The sequence below is a fragment of the Rhinolophus hipposideros genome (genome assembly GCF_964194185.1).
Source record: "Rhinolophus hipposideros genome assembly, chromosome: 21".
Taxonomy (NCBI): domain Eukaryota; kingdom Metazoa; phylum Chordata; class Mammalia; order Chiroptera; family Rhinolophidae; genus Rhinolophus; species Rhinolophus hipposideros.
In genome coordinates, this window is record NC_138067.1 from 43,333,409 (window position 1) to 43,345,425 (window position 12,017).

A 12,017-nucleotide genomic window follows, 5' to 3' on the forward strand; every position below is an offset into this window, starting at 1 on the left:
CTACAGTGGAAGAGTTGTTGTGCAGGGGCTGACACTACGGAGCAGGATCTGCCTCAGCAGGACTCTAGTGCCTGCCCAATCCACTCCTTGGGTGTGTCATACTTGGAGGCAGCTGGGTGATACTCCAGCTCTTTTTGAAGCTGGCCACTGGGAGTGGCCAAGACCACCTTGGAGGTGATCCACTGTAGGTGAAGTTCAGCCACAGCCCTTCCCCCACCCGGGGCCAGCCAGTAGGAGCCAGAAAGAAATCCACAGATGGTTGCCACCCGTGCTGTGCTTGGAAGCACCTTCAGAGGCCAAGCCATGAACCAAGGCCAGGCTGGGATCTCTCACCCTCCTAAGGGATGGGGAGGGACCCCCATAGCCAAAATAGCCCTTCCGATCTTTAATGTCTCTGATCTTCCTACCAGTCTAGAGGTGGCTTCTTCTGCACATTCTTAGTTGAAAGGCTTCAGTTCAGCTTGATTTTAGGCGATTCTCAATAATGGTTGTTTTGTAGATTCATTGTAATTTTGATGTAGTTGTGAGAGAAGGTAAACACAATGTTTACCTACTGCGCCATCTTGATTGTTCCCTCCACCCATGTGTTTTCTATCACTACAGATTACTTTGCATTTTCTAGTTTTATATTAGATGGAATCACATAATGTATACTCTTTTTTTGAGGGGGAAATTTCTGGCTTCTTTCACTCAGGACAATTAATTTGAGATTCATCCATGTTGTTGGGTGTATCAATAGCCCATTCCTTTTCATTGGTGAGTAGTATTCCATTGAATGGATGTACTACAATTTGTTTATCCATTCACTGGTTGGTGGACATTTGGGTTGTTTCCATTTTGAATTTTACTTGTACAAATAACATTTTTATGATCATTCACATACAATTAATTGTATGAATATATGCTTTCTTTTCTCTTGGGTAAACACCTAGGAGTGGAACGTCTGAATCATATCAGTTGTACATTTAGATTTTAGTGATTGTACCATTGACATTCCCATCAGAAGGGTACAGGAGTTCCAGTTGCTCCACACCTTCACCAACACTTGATATGGTCAGTCTTTTTCATTTTAGTCATTCTAATAGGTGTATAGAAGTAGCTCATGATTTTATTTTGCATTCCTCCAATGACTAATACTGTTGAGCATTTTTCAGGTGTTTATCTTTGTCTTATATATTTGGTGAAGTGTCTGTTCCAGTCTTTTGCCCACTTGTCTCATTGGGTCATTTGTTTTCTTATTGAATTTGAGAGTTTATAATATATTCTGGACATAAGTTCTTTGTCAGATATATGCTTTGCAAATATTTTTCTCCCAATGTGGGGCTTGCCTTTTCATTCTCTGAACAGTATCTTTTGAAGAGTTTTACATTTTTAGGCAGTGTGATATATCAGTATGTCCTTTTATAAATCATGCTTTTGGTGTTTTATCTAAGAAATCATTGCCCAAGCTCACAAAGATTTCCTCTTATGTTTTTTTCTAGAAGTTTCATAGTTTTAGATTTTACATTTAGGTCTATGATAGTTAACAGTTAACATTTTTTTTCTTTAAAAAATGTTATTGTACATAGATTGTGTATGTACATATTTTTGAGTGAACATGCTTGAAACACCACCCAGGTCAAGAACTAGAGTACTGACCACATTGTAGATATTCCCTTCTCATCACTACCATCTTTTTTTCCATAGAGAACCCTTATCCTGCCTGTGTTAGTTCCTACTGCATCTGTAACAAAGCACCACAAATTTACTGCTGTAAAACAAACAAATTATTCTCTTACAGTTCTGGAGGTCAGAAGTCTGAAATCAGTTTCACTGGGTTAAAAAATAAGCTGTCAGCTGGTCTGCATTCCTTCTGGAGATTCTATGGGAAAATTCATTCCTTGCCTCTTCTAGCCTCTAGGGGCTGGATTCCTTGGCTTGTGGCTACTCCAACCTCTGCTTCTGATGTTACACCTACTCTCTCCATCATCACATCATCTTCTCTGATTCTGATACTTTCTCTCCTCCTCCTCCTCCTTTCTCTCTCTCTCTCTCTCTCTCTCTCTCTCTCTCTCTCTCTCTCTCTCTCCCTTGTGATTACATTGGGTCCACCCAGATAATCTCAACATCCTTCATCACCTCTGCAGAGTCTCTTTTGTTATGTAAAGGAACATAATCACAGGTTCTGGAGATTGGGGGGGGGGTGTCATTATTCTGTTTAGTATACTTTCTTAAGTGACATTCATTTCTTTACTTTTCTTTATTGTTTTATAGCCTGTGTATATACTCCCTGAACAAGTTTGGTTCGGCCTGATTTTGAATTTTATGTAAGTGAAATAATGCCACCTGTATATTTTATGTCTTGCTTCCTTCAAATGTAAGATTCATCCTTATTGCTCTGTGTAGTTGTGATCCATTCACTTTTCATTGTTGTATACTATTCCATTATACAGATACACCAAGGATATTTATTCATTCAATATAGATGGACATTTTCGTTGTATTCAGTTTGGAGCTAGCGAATATGAGTAACACATCTCTCAACATTCTTTCCCATGAATCCTAGTTCCAGGGTCTATATCCAGAAGTGTAACTGCTGGGTGGGAGAAAGAGTTAACAACAGATCTAAACTTGTTTTCTGTTGGAATATGACTTTGGTTTACTTTCTTCCAACACTGTTCCCGTGGTAACGTACTGTGTTAAGGTAAATATGGAATGCCAGCTGTGTTCCAAGGAAACAATGTTTATGATAAAAAATGACCCCTGAAAGGATTGTGAGTGGGTTCATAGACCCCAAGGGCCTACAGGACCAAGACTAAATAGAAACCTGGTCTCTCTGGGGTGGAGGAGCTTACAAGTTACCCTCATGAGCTGCGACAAGAGGTGGCTTCTCTTGTGTATGAAGCTTCACTATGCCAGGGTGGGCAGCACCCATCCATGCATGTGGTATCACCCAACTGGAGATGATGAGAAGCAGATCCTGGACCCTCCAGAAAGATGCATTTGATGCTGTCATGCCAAGATGCTGTTCTTTTCTGTCCTCTAACCTTCTACAAAGTTAAGTGAACCTGGTGCCAAGTTATAGCCTATAAGATCCCATGAGTGTGAATGTCAGATGGAACCCAAGACTGCTTCTGGTGACCATGCTGAGTGGATGTGATGCTGTGTCAGGCTGTAAGGTGTGTCTATTTCAAATGTAATAGATAATAGGGGAAAAACTTTTCAGAATACATACAATTTATACCCCTACCAATAGTTCATAAGAGTTCCCACTGCTCCTCCTGTCCCCAACACTTGGTATTTTTAGACACCAACTTTTGAAAATCGGGTTAGTGTGTAATAGTATCTCATTGTGATTTTCATTTGCCTATTTGCCTTTCTCTGATTACTAATGAGTGATGAGTAATTCCTACATTTATTTGGACATCTGAATTTCTTATTTTATTCATTGTCAGCTCAAATCCTTTGATTATTTTTTAAGTTGGGTTGACTCTTTAATGATTTGTAGCATTTCCTTATATGTTCTTGATACTAGTCCTTTGTCAGCTATATGTGTTGCAAATAACCTTCTATTCTGTAACTTTGTACACTCTTTCTGGTTCTTTTGACAGACGCATTATTAACTTTAAAATCATGGGATATATCAATCTTTTCTTTTAGAAGTAGAGATTTCTGTAACTTATTTGAGAAATCCTTCTTAATTTAGAACTTTAATCCATCTGAATTAGTTTCAGGGGTACAATAAGAGGTAAGGGTCTGGTTTCACCTCACGTTATCAATATCTGATTTTCACAGCAGCATTACTAGAGTCCTTCTTTTCCTATTTCTTGAAGTCATATATCAAGTGTCCATATATGCGTAAGTCTCTTTCAGGGCTCTCTGTTCTGTCCTGTTGATCCATTTGATTAGCCCTACAACAATTTTATAAAAATCTCAATAATTGGTAGAGCAAATGCTTCCACATTGTTCTTTTAAGCCAATCTTAGCCATCTTGTTCATTACACTCCCATATGAAGCTTAAAATATGCTGGTCAATTCCATCCATTTAAAAAAAGAGCTTTCAGTATTTTGATTGGGATTACATTGAATCTATAAATCAATTTGAAGGGCAGACATTTTTCAACACTAATTCTTCCAACACATGAATACAGTACATTTCTAAATTTATTAAGTTTTTTTTTAATATCCTTAAATAAAATTTATAATTTACTGCATAGAGGTCTTGCACAATTTTGTTAGATTTCTTTCTAGGTATTTCTTTTGGGTATTATAAATGTGTCTTGTCTTCTTTTATTTTCTAATAGTTATCGCAAATACGGGGAAATATCATTAACTTTGTATGTTAATTTTGTACCCAGCCATACTGTTAAAATCCTTTGTTAACTATAATTTATCATCAGATTCTTTTGGACCTTCTATGCGTTCAAATATACCATCTACAGATAATGACAATTTCATTTCTCCCTCTCCAATATTTTTTTATTTTTTTTCAATATTATTTTATATTAGTTTCAGGTGTAGAACATAATGGTTAGACATCTATATTATTTATGAAGTGATTCCCCAGATAAGTCTAGTACCCACCTGGCACCATACATAGTTAACACAATATTATTGACTACATTCCCTATGCTGTACTTTATATTCCCGTGACTATTTTGTAACTACTAATTGTGCTTCTTACTCCCTTCACATTTTTCACCCTCCAATCTTTAAATTCTTTTCTTTTCCTTGCCATAGGGCACTGGGTAGGATCTCCAGTACAATGTTAAATAGAAGTGGTGCTAGCTGACATCCTTATACTGTTACTGATCTCAAAGAGATTTTTTTTCATGTTTTGCTATCAATTGTGGTGTTTGCTGTAGATGTTTCATAGTTGCCCTTGATCAAATTTCCTTTTATTCCTGGCTTTCTCAGAGTTTTTTAACATGAATGGATGCTGAATTTTATCAAGTACATTTTTGTATCTACATAGACTGGTGCAATGAACTGGGGGCAAGTCCAAGGACTGTCTGTCATCAGTCTTTGATGTGATTGGTTCAAAAAATGAGAGTAAGCATTTAGAAACAGTTTTTTTGGGGGGTGCTATTGAATTCACAGGTCAAGTCACACAAGACACAAACCTTTTGAGAAACACCACGTCTAACTCCACATTTTCCTTTGCCAGAAAATGTCTATTCTGCTCTCTCATTTGTGAATGGTATTTTCACTGGGTATGGAATTCTAAGTTGACAGCTTTCCCTCTTTGAACAATGAAGTTATAATCTCATTCACTAACTTGTGACTTCCAATGTTTCTTTTGAGAAATCCGCTATTAGTTTAACTATGGCTCCTTTGAAAGTAGTATCTTTTTTTAATTTTCTGGATGCTTTTATATTCTGAAATTTCCCTATAAATTTTCATTCATCCTATCTTGGATTCTAAGGCATCCCTGAATCTGTGGATTTGTTCTTTCATTAGTTCTGGAATATTCTCAGATACTATCTTGTCACACATTCCCTCTGTCTCATTCTCTTTCTGTTCTTCTGAAACTCCTATTAGACATATATTTAATCTCACTGTATCTACAATGACTCTTAACCACCCTTCCATATTTCCCAACTTTTTGTCTCTCTGTGCTTGATTCTGGATGATTTTTTCTAAACAAATTATTTCTTCAGCTTTCAGTTGGCTTATTATCTGTCTCACCAGTAGAATGTAAACTACATGAGAGCAGGGTCCTTGTCTGTGTTGTTCACTTGTATCCTCAACACCTAGGACAGTGCCTGGCACTTAGTAGGCACTCAATAAACTTTTGTTGAGTGAATGTCACCAGATAACTACATCCCTTCTTGACCTCATGGGGAACTTTACAGAGCTCTCTTCCTATCCTCCACCTGACCTATAATTCTCCGTTTGTTAGGGCAAAGAAATCCATGGGGTCAAGACAATAAAATCATCCTGTTTGGGCCAGACTCTGGTGAGTTTCCATGAAAGACCAAGGAAAACCAATTCAAGCAGCCGGCATTCATTAAACCACTGTACTACCATGAAACAGCCAAAAGTTTGGCATGTATGAATCAGAATTCAGCTTCCAAAAAGCAGCTCAGGGTCATACTGAGAGCTCAACAAAGTGATTGATTAGAAGTCAAATGTAAAATAAAACAGACTATAGATCATGTGATAGACAAAACAATGCCCCCCCCCCCGCCACCAAAGATGTCCACTTCCTAATCCCTGGAACCTGTGAATATGTGCTGTAAAAGGCAAAAAGGACTTTGCAGTCGTGATCAAGTTAAGGATATTGAGAGATGGGAAGGTGATCCGGGATTATCTGAGTGGGTCCAATGTAATCACAAAGGTCCTTATAAGGACAGGCGAGTCAGAATCAGAGAAGGGGAGGAGATGATAAAAGCAGAGATCACAGTGACGCTGCCTGAGAAACACTCAAGTGTTCATGGGTGGCTTAAAAGATAAAGAAAGGAGCTAAGAGCTAAGGAATGCAGGCAGCCTTTAGAAGCTGGAAAAGACCAAGAAACAGATTCTCTCCTGAAGCATCCAGAAGCTTCACCTTGCTGATACCCTGATTTTACCCAAGTGAAACCCATTTTGGACTTCTGTCCTCTAGCACTGTAAGATAATTAATGTGTATTATCTTAAGCCATCAAGTTGGTGATGATTTGTTACAGCAACAATAGGAAACTGATACAGACAAGTAACTTTCAAACTCCTGTTTGTGATCCCATAGTGTGCAAGAAATCACTTGCTCTAGAAAAGCAACTTTTTAAAATGAAGAATAGAAGAGAAAATAACAGAAAGAATTGTACATAGAAAAAAAGTACGATTTGGTGAAGGTTTTGTTTCAGATAAACGTGTATGTGCACATGTGTTTACCTCCATCTGCATCTATGTGTGTAAGAACTGCATCACCAGTCATGGTCATAAAAATGTGAAAGAACACTGGCATAGAAAAGTTACGTGTTTGTTTCAAAATTGTTTCCATGGTCACCTAGCAAGCTCTTGAGGCAGGTAGGATTAGACACCTGTCTAGACTGCTCCATTATCAACATCCTCCTTTTGCAGATTAAGGAACTAGGGCCCAGAGAAGTGAAAACTTGCCGTGGTCACACAGCTCTGATGTGGCAGGACCAGGATTCTAACGCAGGTTTCATGGACTCCAGAAGGTGAACCTTTCCCCTTAACTGCACCAGCCCCCCTTTCGAATGTGTGGGATTGTGCTCAGCACTACACACCCACATTCTGGAGCCTTGGCACCCCAATGCCAAGCGATGCTTTCGATAACCCCATTTTTCATATGAGGAAGCTAAGTCTCAAAGCAGTTACGACACTTGCCCCTAAGTAGGATCCATAGTCTGGTCTCAGAACCCACCTGCCTGTCCAAGGTCCTGGCCTGCTCCTGCAGCTCCTTGATCTCGGCCTGCACCTGGGCCTGGCACTTCAGCAAGTGGCCCATGTTCTCCAGCCTCTCATTGTCCCGCAGCCGCTTGGCCTGGCTCTGGGCGACGCTGATCTGCACCTGAAGTTTGTCCCGCACCCCCTCTAGGCGGTGGATCTCCTCACTGCCCAGGCAGGGAGGTGGAGGGGAGGCCAGCAAGGGGCAAAGGTCAGCATCGCTAAAGGCCGGATACACGGGGCCTGCCCCGGCTTCAGACCGGAGTCTGACCCCCAACCCTTCCACAGCCCCCTTCCAGCTCTGAGACCCAGGCGCTCGGCTCACAGTTGCTTATTGATGCGCTGGTGGACTTCCTTGCTGTAGGCCCGCCTTTCACCCTCCATCACTTTGCACTGCCGCTGCAGTCTGCTCAGCTCCCAGTCCACTGAGGGACAGACCAGGCAAGGGACTCAATAGGAATCCAGGCCCAGCCCCTCCCTCCCTAGGACCCAGGTAGGAATCCTAGCTCCCTTAGGGTATGACAAGCTGCAACTGCACTGCAGACCCAGTCCCCAACACCCCTCTAGGACTGCCTCAAACCTCCTCATCCCTTCATACTCCTCTGTACCCCAAGCTAACCTTGAGATTTCCCCTCTAAAACCCACTCCTTCTCCGGTTTGGGCATATATCTGTTTCCCCACTAGAGGGCGCTCCTGGAGGGCCTCACGGTCCTCAAGGATCCACTGCACAGGACCTGGAACTTGGGAAAGCTGAAGACAGGTGACCAAAGCAGCAGTCTTGCTCCCTCCTTCCCCCTCACCCCTCCGCTGCCGAGCCACCCTCAGTCCCACCCTCCTGCTCCTCACGCTCAGGCCCTCTCCTAGGCTCAGGCTTCATCCACTCCTGCCTGGACTATCACTCCAGCCTTCTCCCCAACCTCCCAGCCTCCCCTCACAGCCCCAGGGGCTCCTTCTACACTCAGAGCGGACTCCTCCCCTGCTCCCAGGCCTTCCCTGGCACCCCGGCGCTCCCAAGATAGTCTCAACACCTCAGCCTGGTGTTCAATGCCCCATAGGAGCTGATTATCCACTTCTCCATGTCTCCACCAGCTCCCCACCTCCCACAGCCCAATGGTTCTCAACCTGGAGCTATTCTATCCCCCATGAGCATTTGGCATTGTCTGGAGGCATTTTTGATTGTCACAATGTGGGGCAGGTAGAGGAGGTGCAGAGGGTGCTACCGGCATGTAGTGGGTAGAAGCCAGGGATGCTGTTAGATATCCTACAAGACACAGAACAGGCCCCATAACAAAGGATTACCTGACCCCCACGTGTCAACAGTGCGGAGATTGACAAACCCTGCTCCAGCCACGTGCTGTTCTCTCTGTTGAAACACTCTCCCCTTTCTTTTCCCCTTGGTGATTCCAGGGAGGAGTTCTGGGCCCCACTCAAACTTCTCCTGCAGCAAGTCTTGGCCCACCCATATGCCTCCCTCCATGTCCATTCCCACACTTGTGCTCCCCACTAGAAGGCTCTCCTAGAAGACCACCCTGTTCCCATGGCTCTGAAGCACAGGACCTGGAATTGGGAACCCTGAGAAAAAGAATGAGATAAAGAAAAAGAATGAGTGAAATAAAAGATCGTATGAATTACCCATTCCCTCTAGGTAGGCCTCGCTTCCATTGTCGGAGCGGTTGCTTCCTGCAGAGAATCCAAAAGGCATCTTTCCCAAAGAGGGTGGGACTCCTGTAGGGGTAACACAGGACCCCTTCAGACAGCAAGCAGGAGAGGGCGGGGAGGAGGTAGGCAACGCACAGTGAGGGATGAGGAATTGGAAGATGACCCCAAAATCAGCTCTGGCCTCTCTCTGAGTCTCAATTCCCCCAATGGGTTAGAGGGGGGACACTTCTCTGGCCTCTCCCCACACTCCTTCCAACCTCCCACCTCCCACATTCTCTGTCTTGCATCTTGGCTCTGACTCCGGCGTGGGGGACAGGTCCCTTAGGCTCTTGATATCTCTGAAGGGGGCGGTTTGGGGAAGGGATCACAGAGGAAGGACTGCTGTAGGGAACAAGGCCCCTTCCCTACCTGCTGGAGTGCTTGCCCTGTCCTTGGTGCTCCTAGCTCACTGTTGTGGTCTGGTTACTGGGGAGATAAGGGGAGGGATCGAGGCTGTGGGAGGGGAGGTTGGGGAGGAGTGGCGGAGACGGCGGCGAGAAGACCTGCTGGGATCTCCCGGGCTTTAAACAGAACTGTTGGGGAGCCCCGTGAGGGGTGAGGCTGTGGGCCTATAAGGGGCGGGACCAGAATGGCCCGCTATAATCCGGGCTTCGAGGTTTGCAGGTTTGCGAGGGGAAGGCTCGGAGATCTGTAAAGGGCGGAGCCGGAAGGGTCTGTGAGGTTTGGGGCTGGGGAAATCACCGGTACCTGGGAAGGGCGGGGCTGCGGGGACTCTCGAGGGGAGGAGCACGGGTACCTGAGGAGGGCGGGGTTTCTTGGGCCGAGGAGGGCGTGGCTGGAAGAACGCGTGAGGAGTCGGCGGCAAGGACCGTGGTCCCAAGACTTGTGGGGGCGGGGCCAACCAGGAGGCACTAGCTGGGAAGGCCTGCGGGCGGTCGGGAAGGGCTGCAAGGGGAACACGGGCCTGCGAGGATCGGGCTGTGTTTCCGGGAATTGGAAGGAAGGTTGAGAGCAAAACGTCTGGAAGACCGAGGTCGTTCGGGAAGGGCCGGAGAGAAGCTTGTCTTAAGCTGATTAGGACCACGTTATTTTGAGGATTCATTAGCAGGAACGCAGTGCCGGCGCCGGGACTTGTGAGGGGGAGTAATGCTCACCACCGCCTCAGGTCCTCCCGGCACCTCACTACGCATGCGCGGCCAACGGCCTCTTAAGGCACGAAAAAACCCTTTGCTGCCCACGGGGTCCGCAGACTGAGAGGCGGAAGTGGGCGGGGCACCAGGCTCTTCGCACCGCCCCCGCGTTCCGGTCACGCCCCTGTCTGACCACACCTCCTCGCTCCGTAGGGCACGCCCCTTTAGTGGTCCGCTGCTGCCCACTTGGGCCTCCCCGGAGATGGCGGGCAGTAGGCGCTCCTCCCTGCAGGCTGGGTGTGCCCAACGCCTGTGGTTTCCTGTGGGAGGAAACCGCCCGCGAGGCGCTCCGCTAAGCTCGTAGCGTTGGAGGCCCAAGAAGGGGAGATCCCGCCACTGCTCTCGGGGCCCCTGATTCTCCGCCGTCAAAGGGCCCTAAATGGGAGACCCCCTGAACATCCCCAGGATATGAAAGTCTGGCGCTAATACCACTCAGGGAACTTGATTCAGAGTCCTGCTCTCCTATTCTCCACCTACCCCTCTCAAATTTCCATCTCCCTAAACTCTGGTTGCCAGACTCGTCCCCTGATCAGTTAGGGGAGGGGGGCTGGCCTCCCTTTGCCTGCACTCCCTGAAAAGCAGTGACCCTCTAGTCCCTAGTTTTTCCTTCTGTGACCCAGACTTTCTACCTTCCTTGAGGTTCTGACTTCAGACCCCCAGTTTCTGTCCTGCTCAAAGACTTAAGTTTGTGACTATCCACATATTCCACAAAACAGGGACCCTCATTTTGTACTCCCAACTTTTTAGTCTTGGGACCCAATGGACCCAAGAATTTGCCCCTTTCCCAAATCCTAGAGACCTTAATCTAGGGTCCCCCAGTACAGACCCACCCAGGGCCCCAATGCCTAGTATAACTAGCACATACAGCAGTGCTTACGATGTACCGGGCACTACTCAACTACCCTAATGCATTCACTATTATTATCCCTATTTTACAGGTAGAGAAAATGAACCATAGAGAGATTATTAGTAACTTGCCCCAAATCAGAGTAAAGCAGCTTGGATTTGAATCCAGCCAGTGTGTCTCTAGCTTTTGTGCTATAGGTACCCCAGCTTCCAGGTCTTCGTGAGTACCCACCCAGTCGCTAAACTGCCTATTCCTCATCCCCTCTGGGAATCCACATAACCAACCATTCTCCCTCCCCCAGCTCTGGGACCATCAGATACCCAGACTTGCTATGGTCCAGTTCCCTTCCTTTGCAGGGACCCAGAATTTTAGTCTGCCATCTCTCAGATTCCATATCTGGATCCCAGACACCTGGTCCCCTGTCCCTCACTATTCACCAGCATTCAGCTCTTCCAAGAGACCCAGGTACATAGTACTCATCACCTCCCACCCTAATTCAATAACCCCCCAAATTAACAATAATAATAGTTAACATTAGATCCCTGGTACTGTACTTCTGTTTAAAACCTTCAGTGGCTTCCCACTGCACTTAGAAGAAATTAGTCCAAACTCCTCCCCTAGTCTTCAAGGGCCCTCTTTGATTTCCCTTCCTTCCACTCCTTCTAACTCCCTGTATTCCAGCCACACTGGCCCTTCTGTCTGCTCCCCAAACAACCTGCGTTTGTTCTCAAGAGCCTTTGCACTTCCTCTTCCCAGTCTTCAGGTCTCAGCTCAGATGTCACCTCCTCCTCGGAGCGGCCTAGTCTGACCACCCAGTTTGAAGTAGGTTCCACATACACACTCACTATCTCTGTCACTCTGTTTTGTTTCTTTCAAGCCCTTATCGCTATCTGAAATTTATCTTCTTCATTGATATGTTTTCTCTTTATTCTGTCTCCCTCTACTAGGTA

General features: G+C 45.3%; 1 protein-coding gene across 4 annotated transcripts in view; it reads right to left on the reverse strand.

Moving 5' to 3' along the window:
* Positions 1-9,919, reverse strand: part of ODAD1 (outer dynein arm docking complex subunit 1) — a 29,915-nt gene extending 19,996 nt beyond the window's left edge. For 3 of the 4 annotated variants that reach the window (XM_081033126.1, XM_081033125.1, XM_081033124.1), the window contains exons 1-4: positions 9,439-9,513; positions 9,004-9,096; positions 7,697-7,796; positions 7,349-7,538 (exon numbers count right to left, since the gene is read on the reverse strand). In XM_081033126.1, coding sequence (XP_080889252.1) covers positions 7,349-7,538; positions 7,697-7,796; positions 9,004-9,073 — 360 coding nt within the window. In that variant the 5' untranslated portion in view covers positions 9,074-9,096; positions 9,439-9,513. Of the gene's footprint in view, positions 1-7,348; positions 7,539-7,696; positions 7,797-9,003; positions 9,097-9,438; positions 9,514-9,826 lie in introns of those variants that run through there. The other variant, XM_081033123.1, reaches the window with a different exon arrangement.
* Between the last annotated feature and the right edge of the window lie 2,098 nt (positions 9,920-12,017).